General features: G+C 40.9%; 1 protein-coding gene across 2 annotated transcripts in view; it reads left to right on the forward strand.

Moving 5' to 3' along the window:
* The window catches only part of LOC126210315 (uncharacterized), a 141,044-nt gene that overhangs the window by 90,986 nt on the left and 24,334 nt on the right, over nt 1-25,724 (forward strand). Inside the window, exons 5-6 of one of the 2 annotated variants that reach the window (XM_049939512.1) lie at nt 7,040-7,214; nt 24,442-24,520. In XM_049939512.1, coding sequence (XP_049795469.1) covers nt 7,040-7,214; nt 24,442-24,520 — 254 coding nt within the window. The remainder of the gene's footprint in view (nt 1-7,039; nt 7,215-24,441; nt 24,521-25,724) is intronic. The other variant, XM_049939513.1, reaches the window with a different exon arrangement.

Raw genomic sequence — 25,724 nt, forward strand, 5'->3', positions numbered from 1 at the left:
CATTACCAGATATCAGTTTGATATCATTAATCTCATCTTATCCATTGTTGCATGAACTCGACTGCATGCTGTAGGTCCATTGGAAAATCTCTCTGTGATTCATGTAATCCTTACAAAAAATGTCAGGCCTCATCAATGCCAAACTTAATTGCCCACTACTGCTTGATGAATGGCCTCTTGCATTATTGTATTTGACGTGTAGCTTCATTAACACTGACCACCAGTATCTGTAACAGTCTAGAGATGGTCATTTCTGAATGACCACCAGGTTATTATTGACTGTTGCTACTGTATTGCGTACATATCCTATGAGGTCTTCAGGTGCCTCCGGTATGACTCTAATACTGGTCAGTACATTACATTCCAGGTTCGTTGGTTGAGTGGTATGAGACTCCTCGATAGATTGCACACTGTATGTTGCACTTGACTTATAGTTGTATTGAGTTCAATCACATCTTCTTTTGTTTGCTGTCCCAAATAAGGCTTATACCTAGATCCCACCTGCGTTCACCCACCACCTCTTTCTGCGTACAACTGCCCGTGGTACTACCTCTGTTATTTGCATTATCCATGCTCTTAACTTGTCATACAACGACAGTTGCAACCATTTGTATTTGTCATTAATCTCAGAGACAACAGCTTCTTTCTGTGCCGTCTTGCGTAATTCCCTGAATACCTCTAGCAGCCTGCGAATCTTGTCTCTAACTTTTCATATCTTGAAACTTAGTCCTAGTATCCAGTGATGTCTAGTCAGCAATATGTCTGCTTGTTTTGAAAGTAACATCCTGGTGTTCAACGATTAATTCAGGATGGCACTTCTCGATTCTCCAATGACATGTTGCAGCGTCACAAATACGGTACTTCCTTGGGGTGTCCCTCCCATCATTCCAACTAGCGGAAAGGAATGCCCATCAATTCCCTTTCCTTCTTCAGAAGAATGCTCCCTAACAACAACAAGTGACTTACCCTAATTTCTTATCAATCCCTAACATGCAATATAAAAAGTAATACTGCATAGGAAAGGGGAAAAACGTGGAAAAGTACAGTGTAAAATTAGTTCCTCAATTTAAATTCATCTGGTGTCCTGTGCGTAGCACAAGTATTTGGCAGCGCATTCCTCTTAACCTTCCCCAGTTTCTTGTTCTGCTGTAGTACCTTTAAGGAATTTGCAGTAATGTGTCTATCGCACCATCAAAGGGCTTCACTCTACTAATATGTATAATCAGTGTTTTGGTAGGTAACTGTATCTCCATATTAACCTGGTAGGTCATCTCAGTAATCCGATATGGACCACTAGATTTCATTAAAAATTTCTTGAATTTTTTCCCATTTGTCATGCACAGCTTGGTAACCAGCTATGAAAAGTGGAAGCTGACTTGCTCACTGTTCCGCAGGTCCTTGCCTTTCCATTGCTTTTGTATTGGCTTCTCAAACTTTTGTCATACCTCCTGTATTCTTTTTGCAGATTTTTCAAAAACTCAATCCTTGGATCCTGACTGCAGTTTTAGTATGTTGAAGGAAGATGGCATTTCACCAGAGGAAAAAGGCCCTTAGGTTAGCGTTCTTCTATCAGTCAGACCTGCGATCCATCAGGATTGATGCTGTGGAGTGACGAAGTCCACCCACAACAGGCAGGCAGCAGTCCCAGACAGGCTGCAAGCAGCACATCACGTTTAGCCATCAGTCAGTGCTAACCTGTAACTAGCGAACTGTCATTCCACTGGGGTCAGTGATTCAGACAAAATGAACAGACAAGCTGATGAAACAGGAGTATTTAATGCCAAATATCATGTGATTGTTGCAGGTTAGGCAATCATTTGTCTTTTGCTTAAACAGGCCCATATCGTTAAAAATTGCCACACCACGAAGATGACGTGCTACAGACGTGAAATGTAACCGACAGGAAGAAGACGCTGTGATATGCAAATGATTAGCTTTTCAGGGCATTCACACAAGGTTGGCACCAGTAGCAACACCTACAACGTTCTGACATGAGGAAAGTTTCCAACCGATTTCTCATACACGAACAGCAGTTGACCAGCGTTGCCTGGTGAAACGTTGTTGTGATGCCTTGTGTAAGGAGGAGAAATGCGTATCATCACGTTTCTGACTTTGATAAAGGTCAGATTGTAGCCTATCGTGAGTGTAGTTTATCGTATCGCGACATTGCTGCTCGCGTTGGTCGAGATCCAATGACTGTTAGCAGAATATGGAATCGGTGGGTTTAGGAGGGTAATATGGATCACCGTGCTGGATCCCAATGGCCTTGTATCACTGGCAGTCAAGATGACAGGCGTCTTACTCCCATGGCAGTAACAGATCGTGCAGCCACATCTCGATCCCTGAGTGAACAGATGGGGATGTTTGCAAGACAACAACCATCTGCACGAACAGTTTGACGACGTTTGCAGCAGCATGGACTACCAGCTCGGAGACCATGGCTGTGGTTACCCTAGACGCTGCATCACAGACTGGAGGGCCAGCGATGGTGTACTCGACGACGAACCTGGGTGCACGAATGGCAAAACGTCATTTTTTTGGGTGAATCCAGGATCTGTTTACAGCATCATGATGGTTGCATCCGTGTTTGGCGACATCGCGGTGAACGCACATTGGAAGTGTGTATTTGTCATCACCATACTGGCGTATCACCCGGCATGATGGTATGGGATGCCATTGGTTACACGTCTCGGTCACATCTTGTTCGCATTGATGGCACTTTGAAGTGGACGTTACATTTCAGATGTGTTACGACCCGTGCCTCTACCCTTCATTTGATCCCTGCAAAACCCTACATTTCAGAAGGATAATGCACGACATAAAGTTGCAGCTCCTGTACGAGCCTTTCTGGGTACAGAAAATGTTAGACTGCTGCCCTGGCCTGCAAATTCTCCAGATCTCCTACCAATTGAAAACGTTTGGTCAATGGTGGCCGAGCAATTGGCTCGTCACAATACGCCAGTCACTAATCTTGATACCGAGCGAGGTGGCGCAGTGGTTAGCACACTGGACTCGCATTCGGGAGGACGATGGTTCAATCCCGTCTCCAGCCATCCTGATTTAGGTTTTCCGTGATTTCCCTAAATCGTTTGAGGCAAATGCCGGGATGGTTCCTTTGAAAGGGCATGGCCGATTTCCTTCCCAACCCTTCCCTAACCCGAGCTTGCGCTCCGTCTCTAATGACCTCGTTGTCGACGGGACGTTAAACACTAACCACCACCACCACCACCACCACTACTCTTGATGAACTGTGGTATCGTGGTGAAGCTGCATGGGCAGCTGTACCTGTACATGCCATCCAAGCTCTGTTTGACTGAATGCCCAGACGTATCAAGGGCATTATTACGGCCAGAGGTGGTTCTTCTGGGTACTGATTTCTCAGGATCTATGCACCCAAATGACGTGAAAATGTAATCACATGTCAGTTCTAGTATAATATATTTGTCCAATGAATACCCGTTTATCATCTGCATTTCTTCTTGGTGTAGCAATTTTAATGGCCAGTAGTGTATATTGTGTTCGAACATTATGAATTACCTCGAAGGAAACGGTCTATTGACACACAGTCAACATGGATTTAGAAAACATCGTTCTTGTGAAGCACAACTAGCTCTTTATTCACATGAAGTGCTGAGTGCTATTGACAAGGGATTTCACATCGATTCCGTATTCCTGGATTTCCGGGAGGCTTTTGACACTGTACCACACAATCGGCTCATAGTAAAATTGCGTGCTTATGGAATATCGTCTCAGTTACATGACTGGATCTGTGATTTCCTGTCAGAGAGGTCACAGTTTGTTGTAATTGACAGAAAGTCATCGACTAAAACAGAAGTGATTTCTGGCGTTCCCCAAGGTAGTGTTATAGGCCCTTTGCTGTTCCTTATCTATAGAAACGATTTGGGAGGCAATTTGAGCAGCTATCTTCGGTTGTTTGCAGATGACGCTGTCGTTTATCGACTAATAAAGTCATCAGAAGATCAAAACAAACTGCAAAACAATTTAGAAAAAATATCTGAATGGTGCGAAAAGTGGCGGTTGACCCTAAATAACAAAAAGTGTGAGGTCATCCACATGAGTACTAAAAGGAACTCATTAAACTTCGGTTACACGATAAATCAATCTAATCTAAAAGCTGTGAATTCAACTAAATACCTAGGTATTACAATTATGAAAAACTTAAATTGGAAGAAACACATAGAAAACGTTGTGGGGAAGGCTAACCAAAGACTGCGTTTCATTGGCAGGACAGAAAATGTAACACACCTACACTACGCTTGTCTGTGCTCTTTTAGAATACTGTTGCATGGTGTGGGATCCTTACCAGATAGGACTGACTGAGTGCATAGAAAAAGTTCAAAGAAAGGCAGCACATTTTGTATTATCGCGAAATATGGGAGAGTGTGTCACAGAAATGATACAGGATTTGGGCTGGAAATCATTAAAAGAAAGACGTTTTTCGTTGCGACGGAATCTTCTCTCGAAATTCCAATCATCAACCTTCTCCTCCGAATGCGAAAATATTTTGTTGACACTGACCTACATAGGGCGGAATGATCACCACGATAAAATAAGGGAAATCAGAGCTCTTACGGAAAGATATAGGTGTTCATTCTTTCCGCGCGCTATACGAAATTGAAATAATAAAGAATTGTGAAGGTAGTTTGATGAACCCTCTGCCAGGCACTTAAATGTGATTTGCAGAGTATCCATGTAGATGTAGATGTAGAAACAGAGGTGTCTGTAGTCTTGTCAGCACTGAGGTGTCTCAGCTACAGACGGTTTTTCCTGCCTACACATTTATCATCAGTACTAGCACACCTTGAAGTGGCAGAGATCAGATATTCCGTATTTAGAGTTTGCAGACCAACATTCTGTGTGCCATTGTACTACATTGTTTGCACTCTTTGCTATAGCTCTGCTTGCTGTGTAGCAGTGAAGTACAGGCACTGCCCTGCTTTTTCAGTACTAGCCCTCTTCTCGTTTTCTAGAATACAGAATAAATTGGACTACTTCTTCTAATATTTTGGCTGAATACCGTCCAGCCATCTGAGGTGACTGTCACCTCGGCTCACTCTGAATGTGGCTGGACGGTATTCAGCCGAAATATTAGAAGAAGAAGTTGAATTTATGCAGCTGCACACCCGAAATTTTATGGATCAGTCTTTGCAGCGCAAAAATATGAAGATGCACATCAAGTAAACTTTATGTTTAAATTTCTTTTACAGCCCATTTAGATCTAAAGAAACACACAAAAACAAAGCAAAATTTACTGTTCATAGTGAAGTACATTGTGATATAAATTGAAACAAGGGGAGATACATAGTCCAACATACCATTCACTGGAATCATACACTCTGAATGTTTTCCTGATTTACCTGCAGGAAAATCCGCCATAACAAGACAAACTGCAGAAATAATACAATAAACATACAATTCTGTCATCAAATATTTTGTTCTTGTGGTCATACATTGTGACTGGGTGCAATGCTCCCACAGAACAAATCTCTGCCTTTGTTGACCATCAACACTTCCAAATTATTGTCCGCAATTTCCCATCCTAAATTCAAAACACTGCTCACCCCCCTTCGCCTCCTCTTCACAGTTCCTGTCCCATTAATGTCAGTCTCCGTGTTGACCACTGTATGCAATGCCGTTGTACACCACAGTCCTCTTGCCTGTGGTCTTGGGGGCCACTGAACACTACCTTTTCCAATGTCCTCCTGATATCATACACACCAGCTCTTCCCAAATTCTCCTAGCAAGGGATATTCTATCCAAAATCTCTCCCACATATACCTACGGAATGTCCTTTCCCATCCCTATTCCAGTCCTACTCCCAATCCTGCATCCCATTGGTCACTCCCTTGTGATGAGCCCAGGTGCAAGGCCTGACACACACACACACACACACACACACACACACACACACACACACTCCAACATGTCCTGCGCTCTCGCGATCCTCCTGGCCTAAACCTCCAATAATCTGTTCGCACTGCCTTATATCGCCTTTTCCCTATTCTCTTCTGCCCACACCACTCCTCCGTCCAGGTTATGCACTACCTTCCCCCACCACTCTTCCTCTTCCACACCTCCTACCTCCACCCACCTACCTCCACCCACCCACCACCACCACCACCACCACCACCACCATCACCACCATGTGGACATTCTCCCACCTCTCTTCCTCTCCCTCTTTTCCAACCCCACTCCCTTCTCTCTCCCTTCCACTTCTTTCTCTTCATCTTCACCTTACTCTCATTTCCCTTTCTCAGTTTTTCCACCTCTCCCTCTTCTTGCATTTATTTCTGGTGTACTCTCTGTACTCTTTTCATTTCATTGTGCAGCTGCAAAGTCATCTGTTCAGAGAGCTGCCTCTTTTCCGCTACCCCTCCTTGTGTCCTTCTCTTTCCATTCCCCACTTCCATCACTTTCAGTGATCAAATATCGATAATCAGTCACATCATTCGTATGTCTGTGTGGTTATGGTGTGAATGTGTGTACTATTGCTGGAAAAAGAGCTAGCACTCACAAGCTAGCGTGAATGCAGTTCTGTGCATCAATCCACTGTATGTTAGTGGTTGCCTTTCCCTTGTCGTTGTCTATCATAATTGGTGCTTTATACACATCATCACTGTCTGCAGCAAGTATGTACTGTGAGACGGTAGGACAATGTGTTAATGTAGACACTTTCCCAATTTCGTGTCCATTGAGCATAAAAAAAAAAAATGAAAAACCTTTTGACACAAAATTAGCTGATTCCAACACAAAATTTACTGACTTTGACACATGTCACTAAATTCGAAAACTGATTGAAGCTTTTTGACAGTGATAGTATGAAAGTCTTTACATAGCGGTAATAGCAATTATTGTTTTTGATCCTATGGGGGCTGGTTAATAAATGTGGATGATATTGCAACTTCAGAAAATGTAGGAAATTAATTACATTTTGTTGTGACCGAGGTATTATTTAACCTTAAATGTTTTATACTATATATTAAGCTTACTATAATGTACAACTTTTAAATGATTCCAGGATACAAAAATGGACCTTATGAAGAGGAAACTTAGACGTGTTGTGAAAGAGTTGACACTACGCACAGAAAAAATAATTGTGTTGACCCTTCCCCCAGTGCCTCGGCTCTCACATAAGCCCGATCACTGGCAGCGCCTCGACGATTACAATACGTGCATCAAAGGACGGGAAAAGTGTACGTATGAAAGAATGTATTTGCCTCCTCGTATATATTTCTCCTGATACAAGAGTACCTTAATAAGTCAGATAAAAAATCACTAATGAATTGTTTCTCTGTTAATATCAAACATTTTTTCAACATTGTCTTCTTTGCTGCATGCAGTTGACTGAGCAAGATTTTTATTTTCTTTTCCTCCATCGCAAAAGCAGCTTTTGGAAAGCGCTGCAAAATATTCTGTTATTCGTTGATCATTTCATCTGATTAAAACAACAGTACAAGGAAAAGATAGATTGTTACTCACCAAAAGCATGACACATTAAGTTGCTGACAGGCACAGTGAAAAGAGGCTTACAAATTGGCTTTCAGTTAAAAATCTTCGTCAGAAAAGGAAACGCCCATACATCCACATCCACGTTGAGACAAGCAAGTGCACATCATGCTTACATGACAACCATCTCTGCTACTCCAGTCCGAGCTGCCGGAAATGGCTGGGTTTGTGTGCGCATGCGTGCGTGCGTGCGTGCGTGCATGCGTGCATGTGTGTGCGCGCGCGTGCAGTGTTGTGCTGCTGAAAGAGCACATCCTTAAGCCTCAGTCATGGTGACTTCTCAATTGATCATACCCAGGGTCTCTCAGAAAGCCAGTAGGTTATGTTGCAAGTGTGTGGGCACATAGGCCAGTTACACAAAAGAAGCGGTATACAGAGTACAGAGGAGCATGCTACTTAGGTTTCCAGGCACACACAGGATGATTTGTGCAGTAGCTGTTTTCCATAATATTGGAGATATTTCCTGTAGAATAGGTAATTAGAAAGAAGGGAGTGTAACACTGGTTACAAAGAGGATACTAAGAAAAGGTGACAGGTGTGTTAGGTCAAAGAGCACACCCTGAGGAAGAAATCACTTCATGCGTAATAAGAAAATGGCAAGAGGGCTGGAATGCAGGTACAAGAGAACGACGTGTGATTCACCCCCCCCCCTCCCCCCCCCATTGTGACGAAGAGATTTCAGATGAAATAAAAAGTGTGTTTGACATGTTTGGTGAATGGTCTCAGAAAATAAAGGAAACAAAAATTACGAACAAAATACCTCTACTGCCCTTCAAAGTAATTACCATTAGCTACAACACCCTTCCAATATCAGTTGTAAAGCTGTTAGAAACTGTTAGCAAATGCATCTTGTTGAATTGCTCAAAGCACCTTGGTTGTGCAGGATTGGATATCCACAAGTCTGTATCCTTGATTTTTTTTCATTGTAGAAAAGATAACCAGCCTTCAAATACTTGAATAAACATTGTTTATTGCGACTGAAATTTTGACATGTTGTTATTTTTAAGCGTTGTGCGATGTTGTGACCCACTCGTTAACACAAAGCTGTGATCCAGTTACGACACCTACTACATGAAATTTAAACTTCAATGTTTCCATCATTTTTTTCACCAGCTCTATAACATATATGGTATATCAAACAACTGATAAATTTACACCATCTCATGCAAAAACTCTTACATAGCATGTCATAGCTTTGTATTATTCATTGGGTTACAACATCCCACAGTGTTTGAAAATAACAACTTGTCAAAGTTGCCATAACAATAAATAATGTTTTAACAGCCAACAGTAAGAATAATTTCATTTAAAATTTCACAAAGGCTGTGGGCCCGTTATCATAAACCCTTATTATTCTTCAAATTTGGCACCAGCAGAATCCTTTTTGTTTCCTCGCATTAAATTAGCCCAAAAGGCCTGTGGTTTGCAGACATTGAATGCGTCTACAGTGCTTCAAGTGATTCCACAAGAAACTTTTGTTGACATTTTCCATCAGCTTCACAGTCAATGTCAAAGTGTGTTGCAGTTAACGGTGATTACCTTGAAGGCCGGTAAAGGTATTTTATTTCCTTTATTTTCAGAGATCATTCACCAAACTTTTCAGGTGCACATTGTACATTCTATCCTCGAGTTTTTTCACCCAATTTCTAGCAAGACATAGGTCTTAGCCCACATATTTGAATATAACAGGACATCAACTTAATAGTAATAGTGCTCTCGCTCGAGAAATTGCAAAGCTGGATCCTGTATATCAGAGGCTTGGCCAAGTACGAAAGAGCTAAAATAGCACATGAAACAGTAGACAACATTGTACGGATGAATCACTTGTGATAAAAGCTGAACAAAATAGTAGAGAAGGTATCTAGGGATAGAGCTAGAGATTTATCTTCGTATAGAAGAGAGAGGAGAATGGCTGGATCACTGTACAGAATTAGTCATGTAGGATGTGTGTTCAAAAAGTATTGACCCTTTGGTTGCCAGAAGTACATTTTTTTTTATTTTGAGATGCAGAACCCTAGTCCCCTTCAAAATAGTTCCTTGGTAATGCACACACTTCTCCAACCATTCCTGTGATCAGCAGACCCTCACATCCCGCATGATGTCTTCTCTACTCAAATTGTGTTCCTTTCAGGGCTATTTTCAGCCTAGGAAATAGACAAAAGTCGCACAGAACCACATCGGTTGCATAGGGGGCTTAACAACAGGAATGTCGTATTCAGCAAGGAAAATGGGAACTGGACGTGCAGAATGGCCAGGTGGGCTATCATGATAGAGCTGCTGAGATTTTGCTGCCAACAGACCCAGTCATTAGTGCCGCAAAGCGTTCCGAAGGTGGCAGAGGGACCCCAGTAGTATTCCTTAGTGACAGTGTGGCTTCATGGCGCACAGTGGTGATGCAACACCCCATTAGAGTCGAAGAAGATTGTGAGATTCTGGGTCATATCTGTATACCCATTTCTCATTGCCTATGCAACCAGTCTTCAGAAAGTTGGGGTTATTGTTTCCACTGTCCAGGATGCCTCGTGCAGTGTCCAAATGGTGTTGCTTCTGCTCCATTGTCAGCAGTTATGGTACAAATTTCACAGTCACACATCATGCTCAAATCTTCTGTCGAAATAGAATGTGCTAATACAGTTCTTACTCCTGCCTTTTTTCCAAATTCTGGTACTGTGATACAGCTGTCTTGATTTGATTTGATTTGATTTGATTTGGTTTGGTTTGGTTTGATTTATTCAGCACCCTTGTCTCTAGTCTTTATAAAAGATATAGGTTTTGTCTTGTATGATCTTACATAGATAATAGGACATGAAAGATTTACAATTTATATGTTGGCTAATAAAATATTCTTACATATAGTATGAAACCATACACATAACATGTGCTTCAACATCATTATACATTGATACTACATTCACACACATATTCATAGACACTTGTACCCTCTGGATATATGCTGACTTTATGTATTTGATTAATGATATTGATGTGCATGAGGCATCCTGGACAGTCAAAACAGTAACCCCAAATTTCTGAACACTGATTAAATAGGCAATGAGAAGTGGGTATACGGATATGACCCAGAATATGAGATGCAATCATCACAGCGGAAACATCCGATATCCCAGAGACCAAAAAAGTGCACAGTCCGAAGCAACTTCATGGTGACGTTCAAAATTTTCTTCGACTCTAATGGGGTGGTGCATCAAGAGTATGCCCCATGAGGTCACACTGTCACTAAGGAATACTATCCGAGGGGCCCACTGTCACCTTTGTGACACTTTGTAGCACACTGTGGGCAGCAAAAGCTCGTCAGCTCGATCACAATAACCTACCCAGCCATTCTGCACATTCAGTTCAGATTTTTCTTGCCATATACAACATTCCTGTCATTAGGCCCCCTATGCCCCCGACGTGGCTCCGTGTGACTTTTGTATTGTAATGTAACGTGGCGAAATTTTTTTTTTTTGTATGGTGAAGTTTGGGATGTGTATCATTGCTTAACACAAGAAAAACAATATACCACGTCATATTATGGATATCCTCCACAAAAATAATAATACCTATCTTGTGTAATCCGAGGTGCTGCTTCTTAATGCTGCCGCAGGTTCATCTGGATGTTACTGCATCGCCACATGGGAAACATGAAATGGTTGAAATAAGTTCCTGTTTTCTCGTTCACAAAGAGTTTTATTTCGCACTCTAGATGCTCGGCAGCAAACTACCTGTGTAAAATGGACTTAATACTGTCTCGTGACTGACGTAAGACTGACCTGACTAACCTATTGTGGCGTGCAAATCGCTTCTATTTATATGATTTTAAACTTAATACTGTCATTGTTACATATTAAATTTTTAGATTTATGCAATTAAAATTTTTACATCCATCTTCCCAAATTATGTAGAAATTTACATGAAATAAAAGTGAATAATTTGGTACAAAGATACAAAAGAATCTGTTTCTAAAGACTATAAATTACATGTTTTATCATTGCAACAATACGTTCGTTAATTTGCATATATCATTTTACTTACTTAAAGCTTAATCACCCTATCGTTTACAGGTGAACAGAGAGATTAATTTTATTGAATGAAAGGCCTAGATTCAATTAATTAAATTTTATACGAGTAGAATTTTACATTTTCTATATAGTCATAATTACAATTCCATTAACTAATGCCAATTAAAATGTGAGTATGCTTAATTCTGACTGAAAAATTATCATGTCATATTTCTATTAGGGATACAAACAACTTTTAGCTTGAAAACATAAAACTAGCTGTCTCTCGATGACTAGAAATATCAGAACTTTAATCGTTAATTACTCCATAATTACAATAGCAGATTTATTCCTACCATGTGCCTGTAGTTTGCGTTGTGTACAAATTGTGATGGTACATTAACTTTTAATCCATCATGTTTCCTTCATTCTACATACTGGCGAGTCCCAACGTAAACAATGTCAAAACAATAGCTTAAATTAATGCAAATTACTAATTTGCTGAAGGAGAAAAAGAATCTTTGGTTTATTCAAATCCAGATAACCAGAAAAGACGATCAAAGTAGCAGTGTAAATTACTGATATTACTGATATTACACATATGCCCCCTTCAGGAGAGTGGGGATTAGACTGGAAGAGGATACAGGCTCCCAAAAAGGTTGTGGTATTATATTGGGAAATAGACAAAAGTCACACGGTGCCATGTTGGGGGTGCTAATGACAGGAATGTTGTATTCAGCAAGGAAAATCAGAACTGAATGTGCAGAATGGCTGGGTTGGTTATCATGATCGAGCTGCCGAGCTTTTGCTGCCCACAAACCCAGTCATTAGTGCCACAAAGCGTCTCGTAGGTGACAGACAGCCTCAAGTAGTATTCCTTAGTGACAGTGTGGCCTCATGACATATACTCGTAATGCACCACCCCATTAGATTCTAAGAAAATTGTGAACATCACCATGAAATTGCTTCGGACTGTGCGCTTTTTTGGTCTCTGGGATATCGGGTGTTTCCGCTGTGATGACTGCATCTCGGATTCTGAGTCATATCCATATACCAACTTCTCATTGCCTATGTAATCAGTGTTCAGAAAGTTGGGGTTATTGTTTCCAATGCCCAGGATGCCACACACAGTTTCTAAGTGGTGTTGCTTCTGCTCTATTGTCAGCAGTTGTGGTAGAAATTTCAGTCACACATCATACTCAAATCTTCTGTCAAAATATAATGTGCCAATACAGTTGTTACTCCTACCTTACTTGCAAGTTCGGTACTGTGATACAGCTCTCTTGATTTGATTTGATTTCATTTCATTTCATTTGGTTTGATTTATTTAGCATCCTTGTATCTTGGCACTATAAGAGATACAGGTTTTGTCGTGTATGATCTTACGTAGATATTAGGATACGAAAGATTAACAGTTTATATGTTGGCTAATAAAATATTCTTACATATAATATGAAACCATACACATAACAGCAGTCATAATATACTAAATTAAAATAATAAATGAAAACAATTTATTTTTCAAATGGGCGCAACATGGTGAAGAAAATAAGCTGCTCTGTTTGAATGATAATGATTCGTGGATTCCTTGATGTTATAAAAACTGTTACTTATTAGCACTTTTGATGATAATTTCCTTTGGTAATTCACTGAACAGAATTTTAGGCTGATAAAGAGCACTTTCGTGATACATGGCTCTTGTGTGAATTTCTCTACGAAAATTATCTCTATTTCTTATTTTGTAGCTGTGAACTTGACTGTTTAACACAGAATATTCCTGGTGTGTCTTCAGAAACAATACATTTTCGTAAATATAAATACTTGGTAGGATCATGATTTATAGTTCCATAAAAAAATTGTACATGATTCTGTGTGTGTCTCCCATTTTATTATTCTTATTGCCCTCTTGTGAAGCACAAATATGTGCCTTGCCAGACTGGTGTTCCCCCAAAATATGATGCCATATATTAACATGCTGTGTACGAGTGCAAAGTACAAACATCTCTTTGCATCAGTGCTACAGGAATTTTTTAGCATTCTAAGAAAACAACAATACTGACTTAATTCTTTTGTTTAATATTTCTGTATATTCTCCCAGGTTAAATTTTCATCTAACCATATTCTTAAAAATGTAGTGTGGTGTTTGCTCCAAGTTCTACAGTTAGGATGGTTCCTAGTTTGTTTGTTATATGTCTGAAGTTTATCCAAACTGTTTCTTTTTCCAATTAATTTGTTGTCCCTAAATCACATGATTGCTTCTTCTGCAGCTATCATGACTCTCTCCTGTAGGTCAACTTTATTCGTAGCATTGACAGACAGCTAGTGTCACTGGCAAACAGTACTGTATCTGTGGCTGAACTAGGGCTTGGTATGTCATTTATAATTATAAAGAACAGCAGTGGTCCCAGTACAAAGCTCTGTGGTACCCCATACCTGACTTTTTGGAATGCTTTGATACCTATTAGAAAGATAGAATTTCAACCAATCATATGTTACTTCATGAATCCCTTAGCAGTATAGTTTCCTGAGCAAAAAAGTATTGCCAGCCAGTGACACCAAATGCCTTAGATGTCTACATACCTTTTTGTCTATTAACTAATATTTGATTTTTATTAAGAAAATTACAGTCTTTTAAGATCTAGCCTTTCGGATACTTGTGAAAAATCCAGTTAACAGTGATTCAGTTTGGTAATTGATAACATTAGACTGGTTGTCCTTGTAAATTGGCTTGACAATCAAATATTTTAGTTTTTCTGGAAAGACTCCTGTGCTAAATGGTACATTAATTATGTCAGCGATTGGGAATCTATATATTTTGCACTGTGCTGTATTACTTTGTCTGGAATGCCATCACTGCCACATGACACTATATTTTTTTTACATATTTGTAGCATGTTGTACCACTAAAATAGTAACAAAATATAGAAACATTTTTTTATCACTAATGGGAAGTTGCACTCTCGAGCTACAATTACATTTACTTTGAATTAGTTTTGCCATTGCATTTGTCTAATGTGTGTGTTGAATAGATTAGATTAGATTAATACTTGTTCCATAGGCCGGCCGCGGTGGTCTCGCGGTTCTAGGCGCGCAGTCCGGAACCGTGCGACTGCTACGGTCGCAGGTTCGAATCCTGCCTCGGGCATGGATGTGTGTGATGTCCTTAGGTTAGTTAGGTTTAAGTAGTTCTAAGTTCTAGGGGACTGATAACCACAGCAGTTGAGTCCCATAGTGCTCAGAGCCATTTGAACTTGTTCCATAGATCATGATTAATACTTGTTGATAGCTATCTGCAGTGGATCCACAACAGTCTTCCCTTCACTTTTTTTACACCTCTATTCCTACTTGTTATTTACCAGGTTGATTTTATTTTGTGTCTACGTGTTCTGATGTACGAGTCATTATTAAGTTTCTTAGCTGCTATAAAAATTTCTTATGTAATTTCCTGTAAATTTTCTTGTATTGTTCTAATGCGATAGTATTTCTGGCAGATTTGTTTAAAATTCTGAGAGTGTCTGCTGTTTTTTTAATTTCCTAGGTTACTCAGGCCTTAGCTATTATTTTAATGCTGATTTGCTTGACAGGAAGTGAGACATCCTAACAGTGCCTGTAACTTGCAAGAAATGACTCGGACTTTTTATCTTCATCACAGGTCAATTCCATGTCCCAAGTTGTATTTTTTAAAGTTTTGATCAAAAAGCCTTATGCTTTCTTCATCAATAAATCTCCTCTCCCTGTAATTATCACAGACCATTAGAGCCTTGTAAGATGTATTATTTAAGATCAACATGACTGCTTTATGATCTAAAAACCTAGTATCTATTACTAAAGTAATATTCTCATACTTGTTCGTATTGACAAATCCGTGCTCAATTATTGTTTCAGATTCATTCATGCATCTGATGTCTTCAACTACTGTTGCTGTCATATTAATAAGATAAGAACAGATTGATCATTTCTTGTTGTTTAATATCTTTGAGAACAATTGAAGTTTTAGTTGAGGTTTGAGTTAATTTTGCAGCATTTCAAGGTTTTCTGGGGAAAAAAGTAAAACTGTCTGATGGTGATCTATACACACACAATAATAATCATTCTGATTAGATTAGATTAGATTAGATTAGATTTATTTTCATTCCAATTGATCCAGGATTTGCAACTTCTGTGAGCTTTGGGACTGTCCTCCATAACGTAATGCAGCACAGTGACTCAGGGGTACAAGACAGCAATTACACTCACCAGTGGTGCAGTGTACGTCCTTGCTGGAATCACAGAGGCGAGTACTGTTCCAGAGAATGTACAGTGCTTATTGCAGCACAAAGTGGTTCTGTGAGAATGCACTACAAATCAACAGAAACATTTTAAAGAAATGTAGATTGTACAAAATTTGACACTTTCACTTTGTTGAGGTCCTCCACAATTCAGAGGTTCGCCTGCTAATGCTGGAGGTACTTGGTGGTACCTATTTTACATACAGTGGAGTTAAGGAAGGAAAAATATCTTCATTAGTAAAATTTCTATCTGTGTGTTCTGCTCATACATAAATTGAAGTTTCATGCTGCACTTTCTGTCTGTTATGTTAGAGCTGATGTGAGGAACAACTGTAAGCATTTTGCCCCAGTTTGCATGTATAATTTATAAGTATTTTGTGGAAATTGGCTGATCTATAACGAATTAAAGTTCCTCGCCACCATCAAAATGGTGCCATTACTGCCTAGTGGTACAGCTGCCAAAACTCTACAGGACAGCCGAGCTAGCTCAAAATCCCTGTCGACACTGGTAGCCTGGTGGTAAGGTATGTGTTTGGAAACAAAGATTGTGGTATCGTATCCCAGGTGGAGCACTGGATTTTAACTCTACCCTTTAACATTGTATGCACTTCTCAATGATGTGGAGGTTGTCCAGAAATTAAATGTGACTTGAATTCAGTGTTAAACTGTAGGTTCCCTTTGCCCAGTTAGGTAACTCATTACAAGCATGCATGTTGTTATTGTTGTTTTGCTGTTATTTTTATTATTATTATTATTATTATTGTTATTACCACCACATTCTAGGCATGCACACACACATATTCTCCTTTCATAAATATTATAAAGTCTCCCCTTTTGGTGCCTGCATGTGAAGGCTAATCTCAAGAACTACTATAGGTATTTTGATACCCATGCCAGATGGGCATTGTAGTTGGCAAGTTCTGAGGTGGCACAAGTGTTACCTGTTCCAAATTTAATTGACATTTGGAGTGACGTGTCGTGGCAGTGACGGGGACTGAGAGCTGCCGTGCCACTGGCAGCAGCTGCGACTGCACGGTCTCTTTGATGTCCAACTTGCATTGTGAGGCAATTTGTGGTCCCTTATGTGAAAGTGATGATTTTCTGTTACCTAACATTGTTATCTGAATTTTAGTCGTAACTCTACTGTAGACAAAATTACTGCTATGCCAGACACGTTGTCCGGCCATAGATACGTAGTGCTAACCCCGGGAGGCTGGGGTGGGTCACTATTAGTAAATAAATTTCTTAGGATGTAGCATTATAATGCTAATTAAGAAATTCACAGGAATGTTTTATTTATCCAGAAATAGCCACTAAGCAAAATTATAAAATAATACTTGTAAAGAATGAAATTTTACCATTTGCATTAGTTTCAAGGTAATATACATAACATATTAACTTTCATTGCACAACTCTCAAAAGTTCAATAGTTTTGATAGTTGCTCATATTATGGAGTGTGCGTTCCCAGATTCTGTGTCCAAATGTACTACACATTCTCTTTTTGGTCAAGTCAGAAATTGTAGTACCAGTGAACAAAATACTAACTTTCCATGAAAATAATAGTGCTTCATATTGGGTTCTTGTATTGCTATACCATATGACAAACTTATCCAATAGTTTCCTGTGCAATGACCTCAGATGCCTGGCCAGAATGCAAACCAGCAATTTCTGTGCTTTAGAAGTGATATGTTAAGACATTTACAAATCAAAATCAATCATTGGAAAATGCGGGATGGAATGTAACAATATTTGAAAAGTATAGTTGGTACTCACCATATAGCAGAGATGCTATGTCGCAGATAGGCCCAACAGAAAGACTGTCAGAAAGTGACCTTTCGGCCAACAAGGCCTTCATTAAAAATAGACATCCCCCCCCCCCCCCACATATGTGTGCGCACGCTCACACCACACACACACACACACACACACACACACACACACACACACACACACACACATATGACCACAGTCTCTGGCAGCTGAATCTAGACTGCAAGCAGCAGTGCATGATGGTGGGAGAGGAAACTGGTTGGTGGGGGTGAGGAGGAGGGCAAGGAGGGGGGAGAGATGATAGCAGGGTAGGGGTGGGGAATGGTAAAATGCTGCTTGTGGGAGTATACAGTGATGAGTTGGAGAGAGGGTAGGGCAGTTAGGTGCAGTTTGGTGGTTAGACGGAAGGCAGGGGAAGGGGGGTGGTTTGGCGGAAAAGGAGAAAAGTAGAAAGACAAGATACACTGGTGGAATAGAGGCCTGTGTAGTGCTAGAATGGGAACAGGGAGGGGCTAGGGTAAGGACAATAACTAACAAAGGTTGAAGCGAGGAGGGTTATGAGAACATAGGATATATTGCAGGGAGAGTTCCCACCTGCACAATTCAGAAAAGCTGGTGTTGATGGGAAGGATCCAGATGGCACACATGGTTAGGCAGTCATTGAAAAGAAGAATGTCATGTTGAGCGGTGTGCTCAGTTACAGGGTGGTCCAGTTGCTTCTTGGCCACAGTTCGTTGGTGGCAATTCAAGGGGACAGGCAGCTTGTTGGTTGTCATGCCCACGTAGAATGCAGCAAAGTGGTTGCAGCATAGCATGTAGATCATGTGACTGGTTTCACAGGTAGTTCTGCCGTTGATAGGATAGGTGATGTTTGTGACTGGACTGGAGTAGGTAGTATTTGGAGGATGTATTTGTATGGGACATGTTTGTATCTAGGTCTATTACAGGGGATATGAACTGTGAGGCAAGAGTTTGGGAGCAGAGATTGTGTAGGGATGGATGAGGATATCGTGTAGGTTCAGTGGATGGTGGAATACCTGTGAGGGATGGGTGGGAAAGATAGTGGGTAGGACATTCCTCATTTCAGGGCACTATGAGCGGTAGTTGAAACCCTGGCAGAGAATGTGATTCAGTGGGATTCTGGGTGTTCAGGAAAGATTCCTGTAGATGGTGCATGAATTGGTTGGCATAGGATGGTGCCATGAATTTGTGCCCATAGCCATACCCCGTATTTGTTCGTAGGTATTGCCTTCAAAGGAGAAGTAATTGTGGGTGAGGGTATAGTAGGCCACGGCAACTAGGAAGGATGTTGTTGGTTTGAAATTCATTGGGCATTGGGAAAGGTAGTGTTCAGTAGTGATAAGGCTATGGGCATTAGGGAGACTGTAAAGGGAGGTGGCATGAATAGTGGTGAGCAGGGAACCAGGTTGTAAAGGATCAGGAACTGTGGAGAGTCAGTGGAGGAAATGATTCCAATGTTTTATGTTGGAGGGTAGCTTGCGAATAATAGGTTCAAGGTGTTGGCCTACAAGAGCAGAGATTCTTTCAGTGGGGGTGAAGTAACTGCTGACAATGAGGTGTCCTGGGCAGTAGTGTTTATGGACTTCAGGAAGCATGTAGAAGATAGGAGTGCAGGAAGTGATAGGAGTGAGGAGAGAGATGGACTCCAGGCAGGAGTTCTGGTATGATCCTAAGGATCTGAGGAGTGACTGGATTTCTGGAATGGGGTCGCTGCTGCTGGGTTTGTATGTGGATGAATCTGACAGCTAGTGGAGTCCTTCTGCCAGGTAACCTTTGTGAACAGCGGTGGAGCCTTTGTCAGCAGGTAGGATGATAAGGCCAGGATCAGTTTTTAAGTGCTGGATTGTGATTTGTTCTGCAAATGTAAGGTTGGTTTGCATATTGAGGGATTTGGAGGCAACGTTTGAGGTTAAGAAATTCTGGAATGTTAAAAGGAGGTCATTTGGGGCCAGGGGGGTGGATCATGGTTGGATGGAGGAGCACACTGAGTCAGGCAAGGTTCAGCATTGCTGTTCGGTTGCGTCTGATTGGTAGTGTTGGTGACAAAAAAGTGTTTTCACTGGAGGGACCGGGAGAAGGAGAGATCTTTAACAAATCCTGCATGATTGAAGTGGCAAAAGGTGAGGCCTTTGGGAAGGACTGATTCTTCTGTGGAGGCTAAGGCTTTTGGAGGAAAGGTTCATGACTACGAGGGTTGTTTTTAAGTAAGGGCCGTTTTTATTTTTAAATAAAGATACAAATACTTTTGAAAAAAACTTTTATTTTCTGATTCTACACACTTTTATCTATTTTTCTACATAGTTGCCTTGTTTATTTAAGCACTTGTCATACCGTACAACTAAGTTTTTAATTCCCTCTTCAAAGAATTCGGCCGCCTGCTCCGACAGCCAAGAGTTCACGGCCGCTTTCACTTCGTCATCATTGAAGCGCTGACCGCCAAGATTGTGTTTCAGGTACCAGGAAAGGTGAAAATCGCTAGGAGCAAGGTCGGGGCTGTATGGTGCATGGTCCAAAACTTCCCAGCCAAAAGAATCAATCAAATCCCAAGTCTTTTGAGAGGTGTGAGGCCTAGCGTCATCGTGCAGGAGCAAAACTCCTTTTGTCAGCATGCCGTGCCTTTTGTTTTGAATTGCTCTGCGGAGCTTCTTTAGAATTGCACAGTAGGCATCTGAGTTGATTGTTGTTCCTCGTGGCATAAAGTCCACTAGCAAAACACCGCGACGGTCCCGGAACACAGTTGCCATAACCTTGCGCTTTGACTGCGTCTGTCTGGCTTTGACCTTGACAGGTGAGGTTGTGTGTCGCCATTCCATCGATTATCGCTTGCTTTCGGGAGTGATATGGGATACCCATATTTCATCTCCAGTGACAATTTCACTCAACATGTCATCCCCTTCTTCCTCGTAACGAATCAAAAAGTCCAATGAAGTGGCAAATCTCTTCCCTTTGTGGTCCTCTGTGAGGAGTCTGGGTACCCACCGAGAACACAGTTTCTTAAAGTTTAGGTTTTCAGACACAATTTTGTACAAAACAGATCTTGAAACTAGTGGAAATTCCAAAGAAAGACTGGAAATTGTGAATCTTCTGTCCTCACGAATCTTTGTTTCGACTGCAGCCACCAAATCATCAGTGATCACAGAGGGCCGGCCTGAGCGTTCTTCGTCATGGACGTTTTGACGACCATTTTTAAACTCTCTAACCCATTGATGCACTTTACCTTCACTCATTGCATTCAAGCCATAAACTTCTAATAACTGACAATGAATTTCTGCAGCTGATAGGCTTCTCGCGGTCAAAAAACGTATCACTGGCCGTATCTCACACTCGGCGGGCGATTCAATAATCATAAACATTATAAAGTAGCACAGCGATGCATACACGTCAGCTACAGAGCTACAACTTGCATCAGTGTGAACGGGAAGGATGCCGGCAAGTGGCGCGGCGGCTTGTTGCGGCGTCCGCGCGAACTACGGGACTATACGCGCGAACGGCCCTCATTTAAAAAACAACCCTCGTATGTTTCAGGTCTGTTTAGGTTCTGAATTCTGTGTTATGGTGGGACAGAGTTTGGGAGGGTGGGCTAAATATAGTAGATCTGAGAGACAGGGTTTGTGAGCTATGAGGTGATATGGGGGAGGCTTGGAGGTTGTTGTGCAGGTGGTGGATAGTGGTAGCCCCAGGCAGTAGTATGAAATGAACAGGGTGGAGAGATTTTTGAGGTGGCATTGTGCATGCTGCTGTAGCTTCATTGTGTGTGATGGGATCCAGGAATTTCAGATTGCACAGCAGGAGAATCTTGGGAACAGAGAGAAGGTATTGCAAGGTTTGGGCCTGATTGATGTGGTTTGCAGAGCTGTGTTGGTGAGGGTTACAGACTGGTGGGATCTGAACAGATGGAGATCATTGTGGAAGGGAGGGTGGCAACCAGAGATGGGTAATTTGAGGGTAAGACCATTTGGGAGGATTCCATGAGCCAAACAACAACACAGGAACAGTATGTGGGATTGTGTTCTGGCTAGGGATAAGGAAAGTTTTGTGTACTGATGCAGATGGAAGGAGCAAGAATCCATGTTGGTGGATAAATACGCGTAAAAATATGTACATAACATACAATTATATCCAAAAAATTTGCAAAAATACACCCAGACACATGGGAAAAATCGGAAAAAGCATGAAACAGATGAAGTAATGGGAAAACAAGATGAAGTCTGAGTGAGTAGGCGGATAGTGAAATGTAAAAACCAATTGAAATTGGCATGAAGACACACAGAGATCAAAGAAAAGAGCTGTAGATAATCTTACATTTCAATACAGAGTCCTCATAAACTTCCACCAATTCAGTTTTGTTGTGGGCAGCTGTTGAACACCTCAAGCAAAAATGTAAATAACAACCAAAGCTACTTCAGGTAACTATGGACAAAAAACTGCGTATTGTACCTATTGGAACTTTTTGATAAGTGTTACAGTGACTACACTAACCAGCACTCATGTGGATTAACTAAGTTTTCCACTCTTTCGTACAAGTCTGAGACTTACCAATGTACCCTTATTTACATTAGGTATAGTGTAGACATTCAGAGGGTCAGTTATTAGTGGTACAAGAACAATTAATATACATTCAACAAAGAATGGTTGACAAATAAGTACTTTCTTCAGGAGACAGAATTCCAGTACTGGAAAAGCTGTTCATAGTTTTCAGAACTTGTGCAGGGGCCATCGTGTGAGTTGCATGGTTTTCAGATAAGATGTACTTATCCAGTTTCTGCTTAAAATATTTTTATTTGTGGCAATACCTAGTGTATGTTGGGAATCTGATTGTTTCATTTGTGTTTTGAAGATCACTTTGCTCAGGTGTCTCTCATTTATGTTTGTGCACAATTGTACCCAGTCCCAAAAACTCCACATAGTGTCAATTAACATCTGATGTGGAATACGAATGATTTCTTCCTGGATTGTCTTCCTCAGATCTTTGAGGCTGCTTAGCTCTTAAACACATACTCAGGACTCCAGATCTCACAATGAAAAGAAGTCATTTAAGCTCGGATTGGAGAAGTGAGGAGAGTAGTGAAGATTGTGATGTCTGGAGATAGGAGGCTCGGAAGATGATTCCACAACGTAACACAACCATCAAATTACAAACTATTTGTGCAGTTGCACCATCTTTTTTAATCTGTGCTGTCCTCGTTTTCATTACACGAGCATCTACAGTTTCGTTTGTTAACAAACTTGTTTGAATGAAAATGAGCTTCAACACTAAGCAGAAAAAAATTACATTCTCGTTATTGACCATGGTTTCACAAAAGACACGTCGCTGTTTGTAATTGTCTTCATAAGTTACTGACGTACCTGAATTTTGGGTGGGTGATAATAAAGACCTCTCTGCCAGGTACTTCGTACTGTTGACACGTCAATCCCTAAACTCATGGCACGTGAGTTAACTGACCATTTAGGCAGATGCCCTAATTATGAAGCATCTCTAATCGTTTACATACCTGACAATGGTGTCTAAATGTACAAAGTTACATTGACTTCCGACTTTGTCTTCTGGTTGCACCCATTATTTTGTGAAAGCAGGCTGGTTTTATTTAGGATTCCAGTTACTCCCCACTGTTTTAGCTACAAAACCCTATTTTCAGCATAATCTCCATTCAATGTGATGACCTTGTACCAGCTTACTGAGAAGGCCCATATGTGCACACGGTACCGATCTACTGGTAGATATCGGACCAGACATCTTGCTGTGTCAATAACTTCCTCGTCTTCAATGTACTACTTCCCATGGAATGCATCCTTGAGAACCGTTGGGGTGCACAGGCTGTTTTGAGGCCTCCTATTGTCACAGAGAATAAGAAGTTTGTTTGCATTTTTGTGGCAACGAGTACACTGAAGTTGTCCCTTCAATTTCCCAAAGCTGTGTGCAGCCGGCCGGCATGGGGGAATTCGGACAGCTTTTGCACGACCTTGTCGCAATGGTGACAGGCTTCTCGCCCGATAATTCTCCGTCCTTTTGTTCGCTGCCAGTTCTCTGCAGACATTCTGCACATTTCTGTGAATATTTTGTTCGCTGCCAGTTCTCTGCAGATATTCTGCATGTGCCTACGAATATCTGTGATGCTCTGGTTTTTCGCCAACAAACCTCAGTGGCAGGTACTGCTCCGAATGTACCTCTGTTACAGATGCGATTTTGAAGGCTACATATAGCACCACAACCTATCGAAACTTCACGAAATTAGAAGGACTGAAGAGGGAATATTTCATTATGCCCCACAATGAATTCCACATTTTGTTTTTCAACCATTCTTGACTGAGGAAAAAAAGTCTTACATTACTTATTGAATGCCACTGGTATTTTGTAATTTAAGTATAGAAGTTAGAAGTCCATATTAAACAGTAGGTATCCATATAAGTCAAAGGTTGGAGATGGTTAAGGGCATACCATCCCCAATAGGATCATACCTAGTGAAGTAATGTGGTGTTAAAACTAACCTTCAGCTTTACTTTTTATTACCTGATCCATATATTGAAAACATGGGATGTTCTTTGAAATGTCCTTTTGTTAAATCCAGCTTATGATTGACTGAATGTTTTAGCAGAGATGAGCAGTTATTCTTGAGATAAAACTGCTTGGATTTCAGTCATTTACATTAAACAATAGCAAAATGATTGGGTTTTTTTTTTCATTTTCGGCATTTAATTATGTTCTTGATTATTGTAGAAATTGGGCGGTACATAATATGTTCTTCATAACTTTCTTTAGATTATTGTATTCATAGTGGCATGTTAAAGCTACATGGAAACGGCTGTGTATGTCTTTTTCTCATATCGAAGTCTGCATTCAGTTTTCTGTTCCCAACAGATAAGAATGTTGTAGTGGCAGACATCACAAACCTATTCCTGATCGGTCCACAAAGATGCCGCACTGACTGCTATGAGCTGTGAGTATGTTACTTTATTAATTCAACAGGCCTTTTCATTGTTATATTGTGAACCCTCCATACAAGGAGGATTAATTAAGATTATGGAATAAGTTATCATTACTTCGTGAATTTTTATAGATGGAAAAAGATGATCTGTAGGCCTGTTTGTTTTAAACAATAATACGTTCCCAGACATTCATTCATCACACCCTAAAAATGTATTATTTCCCACATGGAGGTGAATGTTATTTCCTTTTACCACCCCACCCCCTGCCCCCTCCATATTCTTCATGTGTCAATTTTCACAAACAACGTGTTTCATGGTACAATTGTATATCATTCGATATGGTCATTCGTCCGGCTCCTTCATTATATTTCTAACTACCAAAACTTGTCGTCTCCAGGTCGGATATCCACAAACACACAGGCATGGGCTACGGGTATCAAAGAATCTGCCGGAAATATCTGTGGCTCGTCAGGAAAAGCCGTTTTTTTGTGTGGTGTCTAGCTTTCGAAGGCGCACCGGCTTTTGATTGTTGCAGGAGTGTTGCCAACAAACAGCTTTCATACCTCGGCCATGTGGTAACTTTCCCAATGCTCTAGTAGTATATCGTGATGAAACCAAGCAGGGTAAGTTTCAGTGCTTAGTGACTGGATGTTTGAGAGCATCAAGGCCCACAAGACGTCAGAATTCCAGGTGCATTGCACAGTATTTAGCAAGTCTTTCACTCTGAGCAACATGGGGAAGATGGCTGTAATCAGCCATGTGGAAGGCACTAACCACCCCATGGCAGTCGTGGCTGTCAAAAAGATACTGGAAATTGGTCTTTTTCGTCAGTCCTCAGTGAGTGAAGTGCCACAGCTGTTGAGTGATGCGTAGACTCTTTAAGGCTGCCCAACATCTCACTGACTTTAACGGGATTTTGTTTTCAATGACTGTGTTGGTTTTTTACCATGCTGTTGTTCAAAAGTTACAGACAGCCTTTGGCATTTTCAACACACCCTTGCGCAGCTTGGTGTAACCAATCCTTTTCTAACGTCCAGTTTTGGCGTTCATTATGGGAACTTGCCACTGGTTTTTCTGTGACGAGGGAGGATCGGCAAGGTATGCCTCACTAGCCTGCTTTCTCGATGTTCCTGTTCTTCTTGCTTCCCCTTTAAAAGAGGGGCTGGACTTAGTCCCACTTTTTATACAGTCCCAATTTTTACCCAATCCAATCTA

The sequence above is a fragment of the Schistocerca nitens genome, chromosome 10 (assembly GCF_023898315.1).
Source record: "Schistocerca nitens isolate TAMUIC-IGC-003100 chromosome 10, iqSchNite1.1, whole genome shotgun sequence".
Classification (NCBI taxonomy): domain Eukaryota; kingdom Metazoa; phylum Arthropoda; class Insecta; order Orthoptera; family Acrididae; genus Schistocerca; species Schistocerca nitens.